The 24,525-nt window shown below is 34.7% G+C and overlaps 1 protein-coding gene across 2 annotated transcripts in view; it reads right to left on the bottom strand.

Moving 5' to 3' along the window:
• The window catches only part of FYTTD1 (forty-two-three domain containing 1), a 29,979-nt gene that overhangs the window by 2,850 nt on the left and 2,604 nt on the right, over positions 1-24,525 (bottom strand). For both annotated transcript variants that reach the window (XM_027061090.2, XM_015081554.3), the window contains exons 2-8: positions 21,717-21,845; positions 12,430-12,578; positions 6,568-6,680; positions 4,871-4,967; positions 4,399-4,460; positions 2,805-2,879; positions 1,374-1,500 (exon numbers count right to left, since the gene is read on the bottom strand). In XM_027061090.2, the coding sequence (XP_026916891.1) occupies positions 1,374-1,500; positions 2,805-2,879; positions 4,399-4,460; positions 4,871-4,967; positions 6,568-6,680; positions 12,430-12,578; positions 21,717-21,845 (752 nt within the window). The remainder of the gene's footprint in view (positions 1-1,373; positions 1,501-2,804; positions 2,880-4,398; positions 4,461-4,870; positions 4,968-6,567; positions 6,681-12,429; positions 12,579-21,716; positions 21,846-24,525) is intronic.

The raw sequence follows: 24,525 nt of genomic DNA on the forward strand, positions 1-24,525 counted from the left end.
CAAGATTTTCTCTCAATTATTTTTAGGCTCTACAAACACTGCCACAAAATCTAGTGATGTCACTGATAAACATAAGAGTTACTGACATTTGTGAATATTTGAAACAAACTTTCTTGAATTTCTAGAAGTTTTTGGATTTCTGGGAGTTCATCACAGAAATTCAAACCAATTCAAATCAAAATCTGGTTTTTGGTTAACAAAGAAAGCACACCCAAATTATATTTTACCATTTATGAAAGAAGAGTAACCATGACAAAATGAAATAAAAAGAAGCAAAACAAATTTGGTCAGATTTCTATCCATACTTCATATTTTCAATTCCACATATTTTTACATCAATGGATACACAAAAAGGATTTAACAAAATCCAACATCCATTCATGATAAAAACTCTCAGCATATGAATAAAAGGAACTCCCTCAACCTGTAAATCTACTAAAAACCCATTGCTAAAATCATACTCAATGGTGAAACATTTAATGTTTTCTCCTCATGCTTGGGAACAAGGCAAGCATACCATGTTCTCATTATTTCTATTCAACATTGTACTGAAGGTTCTAGCCATCATAATAAAGAAGAAAAAGAAAAGGTTTAAGGATTGGTAAGGGATATGGAGAATTACATGACTGTTTACACAGAAAATCTTAAGGAATCTACAAAATTACTAAAAATAGTGAAGTGAATTTTAGCAAGATCACAAGACACAAAGTCAATATAAAAAATGTCAAATCTATTCCACAGTGAGATATATACCACTTCACAAGCACTTGGATGGCTACGATCAAATGACCGATAGTAACAAGTGTAGATGAGGATGTAGAGAAATTTATAACTCTTTATACATGCTGGAAGTAATGTAAACAGTGCAGCCACTTTGGAAAGCAAGTTTGGCCCTTCCTCAAGAGGTTAAACATATAGTTATGAATATGACCTACCAATTCCACTTGTACATTATTTACCCAGGGAAATGGAAACATACACTCACACAAAAAACATGTACATGAATGTGCAGAGAACCTTATTCACAATAACCAAAGAATGGAAACAGCCCAAATGTCTATCAACTGTTAACTGAATAAATAAAATATGGTATATCCATTGATGGAACATTATTCAGCAATAAAAAGACGATACACTATAGATGAACCTTAAAAACACTATGCTAAGTGAAAGAAGCCAGTCACAAAAGATCACATATTGTATGTTTCCATTCATATGAATCCCCAAATAGGCTTCCCTATAGAAACAAAGTAGATTGTTCAGTGGTTTCCTAAGGTTGAGGAGACTTAAGATACCCTGTTTAATTCATTACATATTTTATTTATTAAAATATTCTCAATGAATGGCACAAAGAAACACAGAAAAAAAATTACCTGTTTTCCAACACTATTTATGTCAAATTGTAGGGGGACACCTTTAGGAACTTTCTTTACATCAGATTGCTCCCGTTTTGTCAAGAATGAGGGTACAGCAGTACGAGTTAATCGTGGTTTCTGAGTTCTATTGGAAAAAAATTAAAATGAAATCAGACAAGCTTAATAATCAAAAGAAGAAAAACAAATCATTTGGTACATAAGACATCTTGACTTGTACACATGTTCCATGTATTAAGGCTATTTTGTGTTCTCAAAAAAGTACAATAGTCTCCTCTTACCCATGGGGTTTATGTTGTTCCAAGACTGCCCCTCACCTGCCAGTGGATACCTGAAGCTGCATAGAGTACTGAACCCTACACATACTATACCTTTTTTCCTATACATACATACCTATGATAAAGTTTAATTTTTAAGAATTAGGCACAGTATGAGTTATTAGTTAACAACAACTAATAGTAAAATAGAACAATTACGACAATATACTGTAATAAAAGTTATGTGAATGTGGTCTCTCTCCTGTCCTCTCTCAATATGTTTTTGTACTCATCCTTCTTGTGATGATGTGAGATGATAAAATACCTACATGATGAGACAAAGTGAGGTGAATGATGTAAGGTAGTGTCAGGCTACTACTGACCTTCTGACAATATGTCAGAAGGAGGACCATCTGTTTTCAGACCATGGCTGACTGGGTAACTGAAACCATGGAAAGTGAAATCACAGACAAGGGGGTACTGATGTACCTGGTTCTTGACTGACTCATCTGGAGACTAAAATTTATAATCACTCACAGAATACTTCTTTACGTAGAACTAAATGTTTTCAATAATTTGGAATGACTGGTGACTTCCAAGTCTTGATCTTCTAAAATGAAGCAACCTCTGAAGTCTTAAGAGACTCATCCTATGTTTTTTTCATTTCATTTATTAAAATAGCTGGAGAGATCGAAAACTCCAAAAACCTAGAAAGTTTGTAATGCAATAAACATAAGGGAATGGTTAACTAAATTAAGGTCATCCAGATAAAAGAACACACTATGAAGCCTTTAAAAAGAAGGTAGATCTGTATGTACCTACAAGTAAAGATGTCCAAACTGTATTAGGAGGTGGAGGAGAAAGGAGCAAGTATGTATAGCATTCCCTCATTTGTTATTATACATAAAAAATAAATGTATAAAATACTGTATACGCACCAATTTAATAAAAATATGAAATTGTTAAAAGTGTCTACTTTGGGGGTATAGAACCAGGAATCAAGACAGCTTTTACCTTTAACTTTATACTATAGTATTTCCACTTTGTACCACAAGTATTACTCCTATCTTTGTCTCAGTTTATCTTAACTTGGACATCATGAGCAGAAGTCCAGTGCTCTTCTATTACCTTATATACTGAGAGATTATAATTTGACAATAAAAAAAGAACTTACGCTGGGCACTGCACTGCTCCAGGATTGTCAATGGAGACAGTCAAAATTCCTCCATTTGTGGTGGAAGTCCGCCATCTAGTTTCAAAAAACCAAAAATTTCATTAAAATGGAAGTTTATAAATCCTATAGCGTACTCCACATAAAAACATACATTTTAAAGTAACCATCATATTTTCTTAGCTTTTAAAAATTACTAAGCTCCACCATGATATAATTAATCAGCATGTTGAGTGTAGGAACTGGACACTTGAATTTATTAGGTATTTTTTCAGTGTAACAAATACACATACCTTAAAATAAATTAAATTAGTACAGAAAGGCTGCTAATGAAAAGTAACAGTCTCCAGTATTTTGTGCCCCCTCTGCTCCCCAGAGGCAGAACTTTCCTGCTCCCCAATGGCAGCACTTTTAACCTTGTTCTTACCGCTTGCTAGTTACCTCCAGTTGACTATACAAGATGCATATGTAACAATATTTTGCTATGATAAGGTTTTAGCTCATCACACTATACTCTAGATTCCCTACCTCCTTCTAAACATTTTGATAGCTATATCACTATTTTACTTCCATTATAACTTTAAATATAAATCTTTCAGTCTCTTAAATCTCCTTTCTTTCAAAGACACCATTTCCTCTCGACTTTGTATGAAAGGAGAGTAGTACCTCTAATTCTTCTTTCCATCTCTTCTCCCACTTTGTACCTCCCATTTTTGTCATCTCTATTTGTACATTCATGTTACTCAAAATCTGACATTTTCACTATATTCTGTTACCAAAATAAGGATTTTGTGGGGTTTTTTTCCTATAGATTCTCAAAGTTCAAGACAAACAGCACTTATATTATTATAATTATGTAAACATTGTTCACTGGAGAAGCAAATGGCTTATCATTTCTTTCCTTATGGTTTCCAATGTCATGACTCCTGTGCAAAAGAATACTGTCAACATCAAGTTCAAATACTTTTTTTTCTTACACTCTGCTCAAAATCATGCCCAACTTTAGCTGGCATATCTGGACCAATACCATGTTTTACACATTTTGTTTTCCAAAAAGTAGTCATAGTGTTAAATAGTTTAATCTTGAAAACTGATCATATTGATGGAATTAGAATGTTACAACTCACACATCAGAAGTGTAATTCTAACAGACAAAAAAATATTTTCAAAAAATCTTTATGGGGTAAGGAGAAGAAAAGAATATGTGAAAAGGAAAAATATCCTATTGTTTTTAAAGGGTTCACAAGTTTTCTAAAAGCTCTATTGGATTTTCTATTTATTCCCTGAATAGGTTCATTTATAGAAAAGCAGTTACAGAAAATAAAGAGCTGTTTCATTAAAATGGAATACTCCATTATCTTTTTTTTTTTTTTTAAATAAAGGGATGTATTTGGTGCTAAAACTCATTAACACTGACATGTGAAAATGCAAAAGGCTTTTTGGGGGAAAAAATGGATTTATTTTTTTCAGGCACAATGGTTAATATACTCTGGGGGGGTCTCATTTAATTTCTTCTGGACTGGGGCACACAGTAATCGGGGTTGCTAGTATTCTGGGAGTTTTGAAAGGACATCTTGAAAAACAAATTGAAACTTACTGACGAGTTCTCTTTGCTACTACATCGTCTAGCAGTTGTTCTGTGTTCAACTGGGCCTGAACCTGAAGGGAAAAAAAAAGTAGTAGGTCCCAAAAGAAAGCAGAGGGTTTGAATCTAAAAAGCAGCCCTGCTCTGTAACTTTATAACCCAGTATGATGTGTGTGTGAATGCAAGAGAGGCATGTGCCTATTCTGGCAATACCTCTGTTGAGGTTTCTATATCAGAACAAGTGGTAAAACATATTTATTCCTAAATAACATGTTAAGCTTGTAAGATGCTGCTACTGATGACAACAAAAGGGAGAACAGAAAAAATAAGTAACAAAAAGAACTAATCTGATGTCACGTTCTCCATATCCCAAACCCAACCCTACCTCAACCATGGGCTATGCCTATGATTGAGGATTACCACTAAAGGTAGATGTTCAAGATCCTTTGAGTAAAAAGAAACCACCACCAAGGGGTTTTTATACCTTTAGGCCTCTTCTGAAAAGAAAAGTTGCCTGACGAGTATCTTTCTGATGACTTAATTTATTTCCACTCCTGCTAAAATTGGCCGGAATGCTATTTCTGCAACAAAAACAGATATATCATGAATAGTCTCAGCCATTTAACAACTTTCAAACATCCTGAGAAGAAATAAGCAAAAATAGTTAAATTCATAGGCTAGACATTTGAAGTACACTAAACATAAAGATTCTGAATTATTTCCTTATTTACACAAAGTTACTGTGATTCAATTTATAAATATCTTTCTGTAGCATACTACATAACAACCTAGTTAATTCTAATTATCTTCTAAATATTGCACTCGCTAATATTCTAACAGAAGATTTCTTCTGAAGACATTAAAAATAACAATTTTAATGCTATTTCCTAAACAGCATTGATGAAAAACATGTACGTACAAATTTACAGGATAAGTACAAAGAAAATCACACCTCAGCAAATCATAATCAAACTACTGAAAATCAAGAGAAAATCTTGAAAATAACATCTTCTATGGTTTTCTCTTCCATCTTCACTCAGAAACCTTTATATGTTAACATGAATCACATAGAAACTTACCATCTTATTCTTTCACATAGAGCAATGTACTCTCAATTATGTTTGACTTGACTTTCACCAATCCCTTTCTAATTTCTATATGAAGTCAGTGAAAGATGAGAAAACAAATTTTTGTATTTATCTAGTTATTTATTTCTTATAAATACTTAACAGATCGCCTAATCTTACCTCCAATCTTAGACTCAAATGCAAAATTTCCCTAGCTAGCCTAATTAACATGGGTCATTAATGTCTCATATAATGGACAAGTTCTTATTTGCTAATTTCCCATTTCCCAAAAGGTACTACACCAGATTTCCAAAAGAAAAGAGGGATGATAGTTAAGTAAACCTGCAATTCCAGCCTGTTCCATTTATACAAAAACTTCATTTTCAGTTTTTTTTTTGAATTATCTTCTATAAAAGATGAATAAATGGTACTCGAAACTAAAATATAGAAACTTACCAGTTTATCAACTTCCTTTTGCCCATTTTATTCTTACAGAAAACAGAATGTCATAACAATAGGTCGTAATTTTTGAGTTTCTTTTATGCCTTCCATTTAATATAAACATAATCTCAGCTATGGGGTGCCTGGCTGCCTCATAGGTAGAGCATGCGACTCTTATCTTGGGGTCCTGAGTGCGAGCCCCCATGTTGGATGAAGAGATAACTTAAAAATAATAATAATATTTTCAACTTAAAAAGCATTCACACAGAATTTTTTACAATTTGCTTTTTCCACAAATACATTGTTCTATTAAGAATCACTGAGACTGAATAACAATTTTAGCTTTCAGAATTCCCAATTTTGAATAATTCTGGTGGAGGTATTTTTACCTAAACAATCACCTTTTGTAATTTTATTCTGTATGTAAACAGAGGTAAAGAAGCAGAGTAATGCTTTTTTTTAAAGTTTACAATTTGTTAAAACCATCAGTAATACTGGGTCTCAGAAATAAGAAAGCCATTACTGAATGCCTCCATATTGGATGTTCAGAGAGACATCCCAAATATCCGTCTTGAAAATGACCACTACAAATCCATTCATTTGGTTGCTTAGTGCAAGAAGTCTATCTTTATTTACTTAGGATAACATATTATTATCATATTTGAGTACTTACTTTCTATTTAGCTGGTTAGGTCTCTTAAGAACTGCAACTGCTTTTCTCTGTACTTCATTTTGTCTCAGAAGGTTGGCCTTCCTTTTTAATGCTGGAAAATACCGTTCTATATTCTTTCAGAAGGCAAAAAAACTACATTAATCAGATTGCTTTTTGCTATATACCCTATTACAATAAACATTTCTGAAGCAGAATGGACAGAGACTGCTTAGATGTGCACATTAGAGACACAGGCTGAAATGACTTGAATATTTCCAGTCTAAGTGATTGAGAAGACAGCAACCTCCTTATACTTAAAATACTTGCAACAAAAGGACAATTCAAATGGAAAAATGGATTTTTTCTATTTTGGTTATGTTCAGTTTGAGGTGCTCTGGGGGATGCACAGGTTATGGGGAAACATGGTCCTGGAACTCAAGAGAAGAATCAGAGGACCAGAAATGTAAATGAGGAAATCACTTAAATAAACATGATTTTTGATTACCAAATGAAGGGAGAAGAGGGCCAAGTTCTGGGGTGCCTAGGTGGCTCACTGGGTTAAGCACCTGACTCTTGATTTTGGCTCAGGTCATGGTCTCACAGTCTGAGAGATGGAGCCCCAAGTCGGGATCTGTGCTGATAGCAAGGAGCCTGCTTGGGATTCATTCTTTCCCTCTCTCCCCCCTGCTCCACTCACAGGCTCGTGCTCTCTCTCTCTCTCTCAAAATAAATAAAAACTTAAAAAGAAAAAAAAAAAAAAGAGAGAGCCAAGTTCCAAAACAAATGTGAGGGAAAAAGAGGAGGTTATGACAGCAAAGAAGCCTGAGTAGAAAGAGTTACAAAGAAAAAAGGAATCAAGAAAATAAGCATATGAAATGTCCACTTTTTCTCCCTCCTCATATATAAATTCAATCCAGCATTAAAGTCTAATTCAGATTTCTGTATTTTTCATGAAGTCTTTCCAAAAGTTCTTGGCAATATGAGCCATACATATCTTACACTTAATTCAGACTACCTTATATGTTTTAAGCATATGAGAAGTATTCGTAAGTATCAATTGACTAAAAAACACAAAAATTGTAAGTCTTCATTTTCATGAACATTTGGAAAAGAAGTAAATGTAAAAACAGAAATAAGGAATATTAAGAATATAGGAGAAATGCTATGAAATCACTCACAGTTCATTCCAAGCTTCATATTCTGTCTTTAATAAAAACACCAAGTACCATTTTAATGGTAAATGTAAATTCCTTTGATGCTGTCATCACGTGTTTTTTTTACCCTCAAACTATCTGCCATACTGTAACCATATAGTTATTTGTGGGAAAATTTATTTAATGTTTACCTCTATTCTCCATGAGGGATTTTCTACTGAGTTACCACAGAATCCCTTGCATATAGCATAGAGTGGGTACTCAATCATGTTAGTTAAATGATGAATACACAGACTAGAATAACAACCAATTAATGCATGGTGAATGTATCATTCCATGGATCTAAAGTTTGTATACATGTATAAATGTGCTTTAAAAAGTATACGTTGGGGGGGGTGCCTGGGTGGCTCAGTTGGTTAAGTGTCCGACTCTTGGTTTGGGCTCAGGTCATGATCTCATGATTCATGAGTCTGAGCCCTGGTTGGGCTCTGCACTGAAGGTGCGAAGCCTGCTTGGAATTCTCGCTCTTTCTTTGCCCCTCCCCAGCTCATGTGTGTGTGTGTACATGCGCGCTCTCTCTCTCTCTCTCTCTCAAAAATAAACATTAAAAAAATACGTGTATGGAAAAGTTTTTCTTTCACAATAATTTTGATATGAAGAATTATTTTCATGTTTTTGAGAGACAGAGAAAGAGACAGAGCATGAGCAGGGAAGGGGCAGAGAGACACAGAATCTGAAGTAGGCTCCAGGCTCTGAGCGTTCACAAGTGGTCAGCACAGAGCCCAATGCAGGGGTCAGACTCACAAACCATGAGATCATGACTGAGCCAAAGTCAGATGCTTAACTGACTGAACCACCCAGGCGCCCCTAAAAAATGATTTCTTGAGGGTCTTGAAATATTTTAATTTTTACGTTAATTTTACTAAGGCATTATTTATATAAAATAAAATTTTAAGTTTACAATTTGATGAATTTGTGTAACAAATCATGCAACCACATCATAATCAAGATAGAACAGCATCCTCATCCTAAAACATTTCCTTGTGCCCTCTGCAGTCAATTCCTATCCCTTGCCTGACTCCCACCCCAGGCAATGACCATCTCATCTGTCACTATAGTTTAGCCTTTTCTATAATTTCAGATAAATGGAATCACACAGAACGTAGTATTGTGCTTTCCTTTTGCTTAGCATGATGTTTTGAGGTATATCCATGCTGACTTATATATTAACTTATTCCTTTTTTATTGTTGAATAGAATTCCATAGCATGAAAACATTTATTTTCATTGTTAAAATCAGACAAGTGATTAAAACTACCCACTAGTGGAGGGACACATTGGGTGGCTCAGTTGGTTAAGGGTCCAACTCTTGGTTTTGGCTCAGGTCATGATCTCATGGTTTGTCAGTTACAGTGGCAGGGCCGCAATGACTACATGGAGCCTGTTTAGGATTGTTTCTCTCTCCCTCTCACTCTGCCCCTCCCTCTTTCTCTCTCAAATAAACACACACAAAAACACCTACCCATTAGTAGAAAATAACTGCTATGCAGCAATAACAAAAAAAAAATTTTTTTTAATTTTTTTTAATGTTTATTTATTTTTGAAGGAGAGAGAGATAGAGCGTGAGTGGGGGAGGGGCAGAGAGAGAGGGAGACACAGAATCGGAAGCAGGCTCCGGGCTCTGAGCTGTCAGCACAGAGCCCGATGTGGGGCTCGAACCCACTAACTGTGAGATCATGACCTGAGCCGAAGTCGGACGCTCAACCAACTGAGCCACCCAGGCGCCCCCCAAAAAATTTTTTTTAACATTTATTTATTTTTGAGACAGAGAGAGACACAGCATGAACGGGGGAGGGGGAGAGAGAGAGGGAGACACAGAATCGGAAGCAGGCTCCAGGCTCCCACAGACCGTGAGATCATGACCTGAGCTGAAGTCAGACACTTAACCAACTGAGCCACCCAGGTGCCCCAATAACAAAATTCTTTAAGTTCACAGAAGTATTAAATGGTTTAATATTACCAAAATCAAGTCAAAAGTTCTATGGAACATAACATACTCTCAAGTTTGGGAAATTCTGAATCTAAAAGACAAAAAAATTTATTTAATTGACACTGACGAAGTTATATATGCCACTAGAAGAATCCCTTAAAAACCTAACACAACACTGGGGCACCTGGGGGGCTCAGTCGGTTGGGCATCCAACTCTGGATTTTGGCTCAGGTCATGATGTCACGGCTCATTAGATCGAACCCCACATCATTAGGCTCTGAGCTGACATTGAGCCTGCTTGTGATTCTCTCCCTCCCTCACTCTCTTCCCCTCCCCAGTCTGCACACACTCTCTCAAAAAAAAAAAAAAAAAGAAAAAAAAAAAGAACCTAAACACAACTTTTACCTGACAGCTATTTTAATCTGTCTGTAAACAAAAAGAAAATTCATTCCTAGAGACAACCATTCCCCTGTTAGCACAGCCCCCACTTGCTCTCAGAAAATACTAGTGATACAAGAGAGTATGCTATCTTTCCCACTTAGTCATTCACTTCATAGGTAAGAAAATGTACATTTTTACTGAAATAAAATCTCACTAATTCACATCAACTGTGGAAAGTGAGAGATAAAGTAACAACATCTAATTATGGTCAAAATATTTTTTTAAGATATAAAATTTCTAAGTACATGTAACAATTCAAGACCAATTAAGTTATTTAGGTAAATTGTTTAATGAATAGAAAAGGATAATATGAGTTATTTATATTTAAACAGGTTTCTAAATTATAAAGTACTATATTTTGTCCTAATCAGACTATTAATCCATATTCTGAATGAGGAAAAGGTTTTAAGAAACAGCACTTTTCAAACCTTACCTCTGACAAATTTATTCAACTTTGAATATGTGGATCTTACTAGTTAGCACATTCTTAGCATTCTATAATTAACATTTTCAATTTTCACTATTTTCAAACAACTCAAAAGACTATCACATGTGGTAATTTAATATTTTTACTGGATCAATAAGATAGCACTTAAATCCAATCACCCTCCCAGTATCCATATTTCTTAATGTTTTCCAATTTCCAATAAACAGTTAAGTTCTGCGATAAAGTTTTAGAGGTGAAATCAACTGTTGGTGGTGGCAATATTGAAAAGTTAAGGGGGGGCGCCTGGGTGGCGCAGTCGGTTAAGTGTCCGACTTCAGCCAGGTCACAATCTCGCGGTCCGTGGGTTCGAGCCCCGTGTCGGGCTCTGGGCTGATGGCTCAGAGCCTGGAGCCTGTTTCCGATTCTGTGTCTCCCTCTCTCTCTGCCCTTCCCCCGTTCATGCTCTGTCTCTCTCTGTCCCAAAAATAAATAAAACGTTGGAAAAAAAAAAAATTAAAAAAAAAAAAAAGGAAAGTTAAGGGATCTAAGACAGTTGTGGTTCTTAACCAGAAGACGCACATTAAAGATAATTTAAAGAGGAGCACCTAGGTGGCTCAGTCAGTTAAGCATCCAACTTTGGCTTAGGTAACGATATGGTTCATGAGTTCAGGCCTGGCGTGCTGACAGCTCAGAGCCCGGAGCCTGCTTTGGGTTCTATGTCTCCCTTTCTCTCTCTCTGCCCCCCCCCCCCCCCCCCGCGCACTCTCTCTCTCTCTCTCAAAAAAAACTTAAAAAAAAAAAAAAAGATAATTTAAAGAATGAAGTCCTGAATTTTTTTTACAAGTATGTATTTTTTGCATAATCAGAGAACCAAAAAGATTAAAAAATATAGAATATATAGGATATAAATATATAGAATAAAATATATAAGAATCAGAAGAAAAACTACTTGTAAAACTATTCAAAAGAACACTTTAGCCAATTCAAAAATTACTCATTGAGAAGTAAATAAAACTTCATTAAAATCTGAAAAGTAATTAACTCATAGTGAGTAAATGATTGCACTCTAATTAAAAATAGGTACCTATCCAAGACAAATGAAAACCTATGTTCATACAATCTTACTTACTTACATTCACAGCAACATTATTCATAATACCCAAAAAATGGGAATAACCAAAATGTCCCACAACTGGTGAATGAATAAACAAAGTATGGTATATCCATATAACGGAATATTTATTCAGTAATAAAAAAGAATCAAGTACTGATACATACTACAACATGACCAACCTCGAAAACATTATACTAAATGCCAGATCACATATTATCATATGATTCCATTTACATGAAATGTGCAGAAAAAGCAAATTTACAGAAAATTTACAGAAAGTAATTTAGTGGTTGCCTGAGGTAGATGACAAGGTAGGGCTATGAATGGACAAGAGATTTCTTTTTAGAGTGATAGAACTGTTTTAAGATTAGACTGTTGTGATGATTGTACAACTCTGTAAATTTTCTAAAATTCACTGAATTGTACACTTAAAAAGATGAATTTTATTGTATAAAATTATACCTCAATAGTTTGTCAATATTGTACATACACAAACACACAGAGGCAAAGAAAATCAAGAACCTATTAAAAAACTTTACATAAATTTTATTTAAGAATGTGGAAATTTAGGTATTCTTCATGAATGACAGTACTTTTCCTTTACTTTTTATAGAAGACCCAAAGCACTACATAAAAAAAAAAAAAAATCAAAATATTCACATAAAATGCTCCCTCAATGAGAATATTGTACTCATTCACAGAAATATTAGTACAACTAAAGGAAGAGTATCTGATGCATGATTAAACCAGCATCCTACCTTGTCACTTAGAGGTGGTCGATTCATAGGACTAATTCCTTTTCGAATTCCAGTTGCTTTCCTAGCTGCAAGGCCTGTGATAACTCCATAAGGACGTCTCTTTCCAGGCATTACTCTTCCTCTCCGGCTCAGACTATTCTTGCCAAAACCTATAGGAGGTTTTAAAAAAAGACAAAAAAATATCAATCTAAGAATGCAACTGATGGGCACACAGGTCATAGGGTATTCTATTTCTTAGCAGAGCGGATTTTATTTTTTAGTATTACTTATGTAATATTTCCTATATTACTATTATATAATATTGTGTTATTTTCACATATTTACATATATTACATAAAATATTTCATTTTTAAAGGACAATAAACTGCTCCACAAAGAGTTCTATTGCTATAATGGACTGCAAAGGGACTACAGGATTCTCATGTTTTCCCTATAGCTATCCTCTCTCTTGCATTACTTTATCAATAAACAACTTTCCCTGTGCAATGTGGTGTCCACTAACAACATGTGGTTATGGAGTACCCGAAATATGACTAGTCTGAATTAAGATATAACAGAGAGTACAATACTTCATTAATAACCTTATATTAATTATATACTGCAATGGTATTTTGGATATATCGGATTTAATAAAATATATTATTCACATGTGGCTCACATTTTATTTCTATTGAGGGACACTGATCTTGAATGGATCACTATCTGATATCTGATTTACTTACTATCTTGCAATCTGGCTTATTTTTTCATTCCTACTGTATTTAAACTACTTTTGCTGAAGTCCCAATTGAGCTCCAATAAACATGTTTTAATCTCTGTGGCATGATACAACTTGCCTTTGCCTTTCCATTGTGTATCTTATCTATTTAAATATTTTCCAATTATGAATAAACATGCTTGCCACAGAAATCTTAGAAACATATAAGTACAAATGAAACTAAAAGTTACCCATTATCTCATCACCCTGGGATAACCACTAACATTGTATGTCTTTCTTGTCTTTTACTCCTACACATTTAAAAAGTTAACATTTTTAATTTCAACTATTTTTAAACAATTCAAAAGACTTTCGCAGAGGTAATTCACAATTTTGTAGTACCAAGTGCCTAGAAGATACACTGAGTCAATCTTCCTGGCAACCACATTTCCTAGTCTATGTACTATTTTGTAGTAGGCATTAACACTGTATTGTGAATATTATCCCATGTCTTTTAGATTCTTTCATTGTATTATTGTTTCTTTTTTTTTTTTTTTAAAGAAGGCTCCATGCCCAATGTGGGGCTTGAACTCGTCAAAAGTCACATGTTCTACCCACTGAGCCAGCCAGATGCCCTCACTGTATCATTTTTTAATGTGCCATACTTGATCCAACCAACCTCAGAACTTCACTTTAAAAAAAGAATTTTTTTTAATGTTTATTTATTTTTGAAGGAGAGAGAGACAGAGCGTGAGTGGGGGAGAGGCAGAGAGAGAGGGAGACACAGAATCCAAAGCAGGCTCCAGGCTCTGAGCTGTCACCACAGAGCCCGACATGGAACTCAAACTCACAGACCTCGAGATCATGACCTAAGCCAAAGTCAGACACTTAATCAACTAAGCCATCCAGGCGTCCCTCACTTCACTTATTTCTAATGTTAAACTACTATAAATGTTACAATAACATTATAGATAATATTTTCCGGGGGGATAAAGATGCAACAAACTTTTATTTAACTCATTAATAAGAGCACAGCAGGGAAACAAATCCATTCAAAAGGAAATTTGGAAAAGCTAGATTTTATATTCAGTGGAGGAAAAAAAGAATGCTTAAATAAGACAGCTATATTAGACAAAACTGGTTACTGTCTTTCTACAGGGGCAAAAAAGCATGATTTTTCAGGGTTATTTTTTCTACTGGACAGTTAAAAAAACCTGTACTTTATTAGTTATATATAAATTTACCTCTAATTTTACAGAGCTGCCAAGTTATCAGTAATATGAACTAACAACATTATAAGAGCATTTGTTAATTTTTCCATTTTTTATTTATTTTTATTTTTTAATGTTTATTTTGAGAGAGAGCATGTGCACATGTGCGAGAGCAGGGGAGGGGCAGAGAGACAAAAGGGAATCCCAGGCAGGCTCCGTGCCATCAGCACAGAGCCTAATACAGGGCTCAAACTCACAAATCACAAGATAATAACCTGAGCCAAAATCAAGAGCCATGCAGGCACCCCAATTTTTAAAGTAGGCTCCACGCCCAGTGTGAAGCCCAACACAGGGCTTAAACTCATGACCCTGAGATCAAGACCTGAGCTGAGATCAAGAGTCAGATATTTAACCAACTGAGCCACCCAGGCACTCCTGATATGCTGTATCAAATGGTAAAGCAAGTTAAGGATTCTGATTCATATTTTTAAAAATCCCCTCTAGAATGACTATTTATTCATATTCCCAGGAACATAAGGGTGCCACTTTTTCCCTATCGTTGATAACACTGAATATTCTTTTTAATCTTTATCACTTAGTATTTGAAAAAAAAAATCGTCTTATTTGGTAGTTTACTAGTGAGAATGGACCTTTTCTATGTGTTTTTGGCTATCACTATTCTTCCATTCATGAACTGTCATGCTCCTAAGTCAGTTTTCTGGAGTCAAGTTCTAATATCCTTTGATGCTTTGCAAGAAGAATTACGTTAAATTTATAATTAATTTTTCAATAATTAACATGTTTACAATATTCATGAATGTAGTATGTCTTTCCACTTCTTTTGTGACTAAACTGGCTCAGTAAAGCTTTAATCTTTTCCTCACATAAGTCTTGTATATTTCTTATTAAGGTTATTACTAGGTATTTTTACTTTTTTTTTTGGTCAATCACAAAAAAGATCCCTTTTCTAATAATAATTTTCATACTGTCATTCTTGGGGTGACAGAATGCTATTGAGTTTTAATTAATAACTTTTAATCAGTCATCCCACTGAACTTACTTTTTAGTTCTACAGGCTTTCAAATTATTTCTTGGGATTACTAAGCAACAACCATTATTATCTACAAATGATACTGTCTTCTTTTTTCCAATAATTATACCTCAAATTCTTCTATTTCTTAATGCAATAGCCAGAAATTTCAGAGACCCATGCTAAGTGACAACTGTGATACTGGGCATTTTTATTTTAACTCTGATTTTGGGGGAAGTGTCTTCAGAATTGTATCCTGTATAATACTACACATCTACAATATAGTAACAGGTCTTCTAACAGAAAAGTTTCATGTCCAAACTAAAAGCTAAAATAGTTTTCTTTACTAAAGGATTTCTTAGGACTAACATGTGTGATGAATCTCTAAGTTGGGTATAACAGTGTATGTATTCCCAAACGTATCTAATTCCAGAATGCTTTTGTGTGGTGTACCTATTTTGAGAACAGAGTTCAACAAGACAATTGGGAAAGCTTGTTATAATGGTTGAAGCATTTACCAATTTATTACCCCCATTTCACTCTTTACTGCCTTACTTCTGTTATAGGAACATTTCTCTTACCAACTGGCATAATGTTAAGCTTTGTAAGTAGAGGGCACTGGACTGTCTTTAAAGAAAGAATTTTTATTTTTACTTCCAGATTCCAGTGTATACCTAAAGACTCATTCTGTTGCACGGAACATCCAGTGGTACTCATTTATCCCTCCCCTGTAAGCTGAGACTACAGTGAAGCAAGAGAAGAACCAAAGGCACAAAATCTAAGTGTGAGCGATGCCTTAAATTTTGGGTTCTAGGAATCTATCTAGATCTACTCCTAGGCCCAACTCATCCTCCACTGAATTTAAGTCGCATCACACTCACAGATGGCTTCCTAGTGATTTCCACCAGCATGGCAACTCAGTGTGACAGGGAGTTCTTCCAGATTTGTTCCTTTTTTGGGTTCTCTGCCTCAACCCCAAAGTGCAGATGCTATTACTTTTATAATGAGGAAAAAACACAACTTTTAAAATTTTGAAATAAAATTGTTTTGTTTTGTTTTTAGTTTTATTTAAGTAATCTCTACACCCAACGTGGAGCTCGAATTCACAACCCCGAGACCAGGAGCTGCATGCTCTTCTGACTGAGCCAGCTAGACACCCCCTGAAAATCAAATTACTGTTGTTATATGTATTATTTCCTTCTAGAATTGCAACCAAATAAAGATTAAGCATATTGACGAAACTTGTCTAATTAAATCTACAACTACTATTTTTATTTGTATTAAATAATGAAACAGATACTGTTAACTCTGCTAATGCATTGGGCCGAGTACTTTAAACGAGAACTTGATGAGATTGACGCTAACATCTTAATTTTGCAGGTGAGTGAAGTGAGGTGAAGAACAGTGACTACCCAGATGTCACAGAAAATGGCACAGTTACTGCTCTAAGTGCCAGTTTGCATAGCTCCAAAACTGAACATTTTCCAAACTGCAAAAACTAAAGAATAAAAAGCAAAATATAATCTAGGACACATTTCCAAAGAGAAGAAAAGCAACTATTACCAAAAAAGTGGGCTCTTAGCTAGGCATTATAAAATGGACAAAATTTGAATAGGAAGATAGACAGAAAGTTAAAAGTACAAAGATATGGATAACCATAGCATACAGAGATATAGTTTAGAATAAGGATAAGAGGGGCACCTGGGTGGCTCAGCTGGTTAAACATCGGACTCTTGGTTTCAGCTCAGGTCATGATCTCATGGTTCCTGGGTTTGAGCCCTGCTGTCTAAATAAATAAATAAACCCTAAAAATTTTTAGAGTAAGAATAAGAAGTAAATGGATGTGGTGGGCTCAAATCAGAATGCTTCACATGGAGATAAAGAATATACTTGGCAAGGAATGAGAAGTCACAGAATTCATGACCGGGTTACATTAGTCTAGAAGCAGTATCTTTTTTTTTTTTTTAAACCATATGGTCTTTTTTCTTTTTTCTTTATTTTTTAATTTACATCCAAGTTAGTTAGCATATAGGGCAACAATGATTTTAGGAGTAGATTCCTTAATGCCCCTTACCCATTTAGCCCACCCCCTCTCCCACAACCCCCCCCTTTTTTTTTAATGTTTGTTTATTTTTGAGAGAGAGAGAGCACGAGCAACAGAGGGGCAGAGAGAGGGGAGACACAATCTGAATCAGGCTCCAGGCTCTGAGCTGTCAGCACAGAGCCCAATGTGGGGCTCAAACCCACAAACCATGAGATCACGACCCAAGCTGAAGTCAAGACGCTTAATTGACTGACCCACCCCAAAATTATCTTAAACTAAATGGAAGAGGGAAGAAGGAAGGCAGGGAGACCATTCCATCTGACCATTCAGATGCTACTGTAGTACTCAAGACATGATAAAGGATTGGGAGTGGAACAAAGAAATTTGAAAGTATTCCAAAAGAATGAATGAATTAGCAGAGCAAAAAGAAAGATTAAAGAGAGGAGGAATCCATTTTTATACCAAAGTTTTAAGCTTCGATGAGAAAGATGCATGAGAAAAGTCTCTTTAACAAGAATAAAACTGATTAAAAGGAGAAAAGTACAAGATAGAATTCTATTCCTGGGTGCTTTCTATTTCTGAGTGCTATAGTCACTGTTCCCATACTCATTATCCTTTCCACTTTTATTTCTATGACTGGCTTCTCCTCTACCATCTAGCAAACTTTATCATCCATTAACCCCTCCCTCTCTTTATACCTTTGAACAAACTTCACCAGCTGTACCTCAACTTTAGCAATGGTTCTATTTTTCACCTTTTCATTGTTGTGTTTCATAAAGTTAAGAAAGACCTATACATACAGCCCCAATTCTCTCCTTACCTTCTGTAAGTGACTTGTATTCTAAAAGGCATTATAAAGAGGTACTAAAGGCCTCATCTAATACAATAAGTCTTTTCTTACCTTTTTTCTTTTTTTAAACAAGCTCTACACCCAACATGGGGCTTGACCTTATGACCCCAAGATCAAGAGTCGCATGCTCTATGAACTGAGCCAGCCAGGTGCCCCACCTTTTCTTAGTTCTCATCCATTCCAGCCCTTCTAAAAGTTCTCCTGTCTTTCCAGAGTACCTTCATTCTCAGTATTGCAACTACTACCTCTATGAAGGTCCCTTCACATTTTCAGCTGTACTAGAGCAGTTGTTTAACCCTAGTCATGTATCAGAATCACGTATGGAGCTTAAAAAAAAAAAAATCCCCAGGCCCTCCTTCTGCAGATTCTGCTTCAGTAGAAATGGAGTGCAACCAGAGCATTGTTCTAGTTTATAATGCTCCACAGGTGTGACCAAGGTTGAGAACAATTAAAACTAGAGACAGGAATTTTCATCTTTGAATCCTCTGCTCAATCCCTTCACGAATTTCTTTCACACACTTACTGACTTGCCTCAGTAATTTCTGGAGTCTGATTTGAGAGGTTATAAAAATCTTACACAAAGATTTGAGGGTTTTTTTTGGGAAATGTCGAATCAGAGTGAATGCATTACTGGCTCCTTTCCAAAGCAGTATACAAATATTTTCCTGTCTCTTCTACCTCTAAAAGAAACAGCATTCTCAAATTTTTTGTCTCAGGACCTCTTTATACCCTTAATTATTGAGAGCTCTAGAATTTTTGTTTCTGTGGGCTTATGTTTATGGATATTATCACACTTTAGAAATGAAAACTAAATATTTAAAAACTTTGTTATTTCATTAAAACAACAATAAACCTAATGCAGGGCAAATAACATTTTTAATGAAAAATAACAATCATTTTCTAAAAAAAAAACCACAAAAATATTTAAAAGGAAGGGTAGCATTGTTTTATATTTTTGCAAATCTCTTTGGTGTCTGCCTTAATAGAAGATAGCTAGATTTTCATATCTGCTACCACATTCAATTTAATTATCACACATCATGTAGACTCTGGAAAACTCCACTATATATTCATGCGAATAAGAGTGAAAATACAATTAATGTCTTAGTATCATTATAAAAATAGTTTTGACCTTATGGATGCCTTGAGTCTTGGAGATTCCCCAGGATCCCTGGACAATACTTTGAGAACTGTCACTATATGGTATTGCCCCACTGAAGAATATTTAGGTTGTTTATACAAATATTTAATGAGTGACTATATTTTGGGCAAAGATTTAGGAAGATTTTATTCACTTATTTGTTCAACCATCAAAAATGATTTATTGAGAGGGGCACCTCACTGGCTCAGTGGTATAGCATGTGACTCTTGATCTAGGGTTCTAAGTTTGAGCCCCACAGTTGGCTGCAGAGATTACTTCAAAAAATAAAATATTAAAAAATAATAAGTAAAAATTATTTGAGGGGTGCCTGAATGGCTCAGTTGGTTAAGCGTCTCAATTTCAGCTCAGGTCATTATCCTGTGGTTCATGGGTTCGAGCCCCGCGTCGGGCTCTGTGCTGAAAGCTCAGAGCCTGGAAACTGCTTCAGATTCTGTGTCTCCCTCTCTCTCTCTCTCTCTCTGCCCCTCCCCCATTCACATTGTCCCTCTCTCTCTCTCTCAAAAACAAATAAAACATTAAAAAAAAATTTTTTTAAATACAAAGTTACCTGGTATTTTAAAAAATAAAAATAATTTGAGAGCCTGCCAAGGGCTCTCTGTCTTAAGTGTTCTCTTACCTCAAGCTAACATCCTCAGTGACATTACAATGTGGAAATCTGAACTTCTAACCAATCAGAATTTGAGACAATCTCCTATCTCTCTGCACATTCAGTGACAGCAACAGCTGTTCTATTTTAGGATCTGTCACATGTAATTGGAGAACAAGCACAAGTTCAATCTTATAAGATCATAAGCTACCCCTAGATATCATTTATCTTAAGGCCCGGATCATAACCCCCATAAAAGGAAAGCTTTTCTGATCCTTCATGGACTAGATCCTATTTCACCTTATCCATTAAACCACCACTGATTTTCTTAGCACAAAATCTGTCTGAAGTCCTATAGTACTGTTGGAATTTCTCTTATGACATTTCTCAACTCCATGTTTCCTATCTTATCCTTGAAGTAAAAGATCGCATCTTTAAATATCCTGAGAACCTGGTCAGTTCAAGAAATTTATCACATATTTAACATATGGCTAGTGTAAACAAATGTATTTCTGGCTTCTATGATTTGCTTTGAAGTTATTTTAAAGCAAATCATATATAATATGGTGTGCTGAATATTTGCTACAACTAGATTATGTCACAAAATTTACTTGTTTATATTTAAAAATTTAGATTTTTAAATCTTTTAAAAATTTAATTCTCTAATTAAAAAATTAGAGAAGAATAAAATTTTTTGTAGGGTCTAACCTCAGTTACAAACATATTTTGAGGGTATGATGGCATATTAACTGTTAGATATAGAACTAAATACAATCATGTTAAACCCACTGATAATGATTTTTTATGTTTTTTTAACACACAGGATAAAACTCAACTTGGAGCTAGTTTATGAAACATTTTTTACATGTGTAAAAAAAAGATCTAGAGTTTTTTTTTTTTAATTTGAACAAAAGTTTATTCTAAAACACTGATATAACTGCAAAAAATAAATTAGTCATATACAGTTAGTAGGGTTCAGTTATTGCCTTAAATTCATTTTGGAACAAGATGGTTATAAATAAATAAGCTTCCAAAGTGTCAAAATTAGCTATATACGTAGAGTTCCAAGATCATTAGGTCATATCTAAGGCACTCTATTCCGAGTGTTACCTCTGGAGGATTTAACAAATCCTAAAAGTCCTAGATGATAATGCAAACACTCTGGAAATATTTTCCATGTAGAACAGAAGTCTCCACACACTTAAAAAGTTCTCATATAGAAAAGGGAGTTTGTTGCCTATAACTCCATAGAGTTAATAGGTAGGCATGATTCAATTCAAATTAAAAGAACTTTGTAGTAAATAGAGCTATCTCCAATAATGGAGTTGTCTTTTGAGGTGGTATGCTTTCACTGAAGACATGGATGCTGGAGTTATGTAACTATTCACCAGATAAACTATTAAAGAAACACCTGAGGAGGGCCTCATGATATGTAAGATCCTTTACAATACTGTAGCCCTAAATATAATTTATACTATTTATACATTGGGGTTACTTTAAAAATCCCATAATACTGTTAAGAAACAGGGTTATCACCTACTTAAGGCAACTTAACATGTTTACGAGATTTCAATATTAAACAAAAATCTGAAAGTAATCACAAAGGGTACTAACATATTTCCTCCATGTTTTAAGTATGTATTAAAAATAATATACTATGAACCCACAAATAACAGATCTTTATTGAAGCTTACTTGTAAAACTTACCAGAATTCTGTTGGATTCCCCATCGTACTCTCATCCTGAATTGTCGGGCACTACTTTGCTGGAGTCTTCTATTTAGTCTTGGAAAATTCTGCTTTTTTCCCTCCTTTCGATTCAATTTGATGATATCATCTGTGATATAGGAAATGTAATTATTTTCATTTTAACTTAATGACTCAATCACTCAGTCTCATTTTCTTTTTTTTTTTAAGTTTATTTATTTTTGAGAGAGAGAGACACAGAGTGTGAGCCGGGGAGGGGCAGAGAGACGGAGACACAGAATCCGAAACAGGCTCCAGGCTCCAAGCTGTCAGCACAGAGCCTGAGGTGGGGTTCGAACCCACGAACCGCGAGATCATAACCCAAGCCGAAGTCGGATGCCCAACTGACTGAGCCACCCAGGCATCCCACTCAGTCTCAATTTCTAGTTGATAGATTTCCCAACTTCTTTGCTACTTTGAAAGCACTTTCCTAAGAGGATAATAGTAAGAAAAAAAAAAATCAGCCAATATACTTGGAATACTAAAGAAAGGTTTGGTAGGAAAAGTTCAAATCAATCCCCAAAGCAGATATACCAATTAATAAAGATGTCCATTATCCCTAGTATTTATCTGACACATAAATAAGCAAAAATCTGTTTACAAAAATTACTCTTATTTACTTTCCACAATCACAGAAGTCTCCAGTTTTTAAGCTTTTTAAAAAAATGTTTATTTATTTTGAGAAAGAGAGAGCACAAGCAGGGGAGGGGCAAAGAGGGAGGTAGAGAGAGAATCCCAAGTAGGCTCCATGCTGTCAGCACAGAGCCCAACGCAGGGCTCAAACCCACAAATGATGAGATCGTGACTCAGCCAAAATCAAGAGTTAGATGCTTAACCAACTAAGCCACCCAGATTCCCCCAAGTCTCCGGTTTTTAAAGATGACCATCTTGGGGCACCTAGTGGTTCACTCAGTTAAGTATCTGACTTTTGCTGAGGTCATGATCTCACGGCTTGTGGGTTCAAGCCCCTCGTGGAGTCTGTGCTAACAGCTCAAACAGAGCCTGGAACCTGTTTTGGATTCTGTGTCTCCCTCTTTCTCTCTCTGCCCCTCCTGGACTCACATTCTGCCTCTCTCTCAAAAATAAATAAACATTAAAACAAAATTTTAAAATTAATGGAAACAGACAAGTAAACAGCAAATATGAAATCAAAAAACTACATGATTAAGGTATAGCACAAAAAGAAAGTACTATGGGTTCTCCACTCTTCTAGCAAAATAATTCAGGGTTATCTTGTTTTTCTTTCTACCTGATCCTTCAAAGCCTCGCTTTCAAACTCTCCTACCAAAGTAATTCACAAACATAACATTGCTCTAAAACCACAGCACAACAATGTGAATGAAGGTCAGGAAACTATACTCTAGATTTCTATTTACAAATGTTAAAACAAAGTTACTAGAAGCCAAAAATACTCAAATACCCAAATAACTAAATAAATATTAATAAATATTTAACAAATATTAATAAAATCTTATTTCTCTCAATTTTTCAGGGTGCCTGGCTGGCTCAGAAGAGCATGTGACTCTTGATCTCATGGTCATAAGTTCAAGCCCCGTGTCAGGTGTAACTTTTAATAAAAAATTTAAAAATATCCAAATACTTTCTCCACAGTCCCAGCTCCAATATTACGTTTGATAATTGATAAAGCAAATAGACCTGGTCAACAACTTCATAAAATTTCACAAAACTAACTAACTTCTATTATTTTTTCCAAGCTGCTCTAAACACAAACCTAACAACTATATGAATATAGTCTTTTCTAAAGTAAAAGAAACAATTATATATTATAGGGATCCTTTCTTATATATTACTACATTACCTAACCCAGCAGTAATCTTTAAAACTTCATCACAAATATTCATTAAAATAATTCGAATCTCCCCAAAGTAGTTTATCTTCTTGAGATCAGTCCTTCAATATACATAAATTCATCCAAGTTAAAGACACTCAAAAACACTTATTTTAAAATAAAAAGGCTTCATGAAATCAGATACATGAACATGTTAAATTCTCAAGAGACAGGGAATATTTTTGAACACTTTCAAAACACTACTTTCCTTTAACAAGTGCTACTTATTCTTCACCAGAAGTCTGAAATCTCAGAGCCATGAAAGTACACACAAAAAACTGAATTTGCTGGGAACAATTAAAAAAAAAGAGGCAGAGTATAATTTTGACTAACAAGGTTATTTTTGAAATACGGCATTTTAGAGTATAAACATAACTAAAAATTAAAAGTAGCAGGGGCACCTGACTGGCTTAGTCAGTAGAGCATGCAACTCTTGATCTCATAGTCATGAGCCATAAATTGGGCATGGAGCCTACTTAAAATAAAAAAAGATAAAAAATAAAAAAAGATTTAAAAGCAGCAAAGCATACAAATATAAAATTGTTTTATATTTAAATGCTTTATTATCTAAATCCTCAAGTTAAATGATCTATTATGGATTCTTCCAATTTAAAAGAAGAAAATCGCTTTTTCCTACTCAGGTAGACAGAGTATGTATCAAAACAAAAATTCATTACAATGAGCTACTTTTATGAAAAAGTTTCTTCCATGAATATATATATATGTGTATGTATGTATACATATGTTGTCCATGTATATATATAATATACGTGTATGTATATAACATATAATGTATGTATATATATAATACGTATATATATTATATATATATGGTAATAATAGGGGCATATACATGGGCCATACACAGTAATAACATATATATACATGATAATAGGAGGATATATATGGTAATAATAAGAGT

Source organism: Acinonyx jubatus, chromosome C2 (assembly GCF_027475565.1).
Source record: "Acinonyx jubatus isolate Ajub_Pintada_27869175 chromosome C2, VMU_Ajub_asm_v1.0, whole genome shotgun sequence".
Taxonomy (NCBI): domain Eukaryota; kingdom Metazoa; phylum Chordata; class Mammalia; order Carnivora; family Felidae; genus Acinonyx; species Acinonyx jubatus.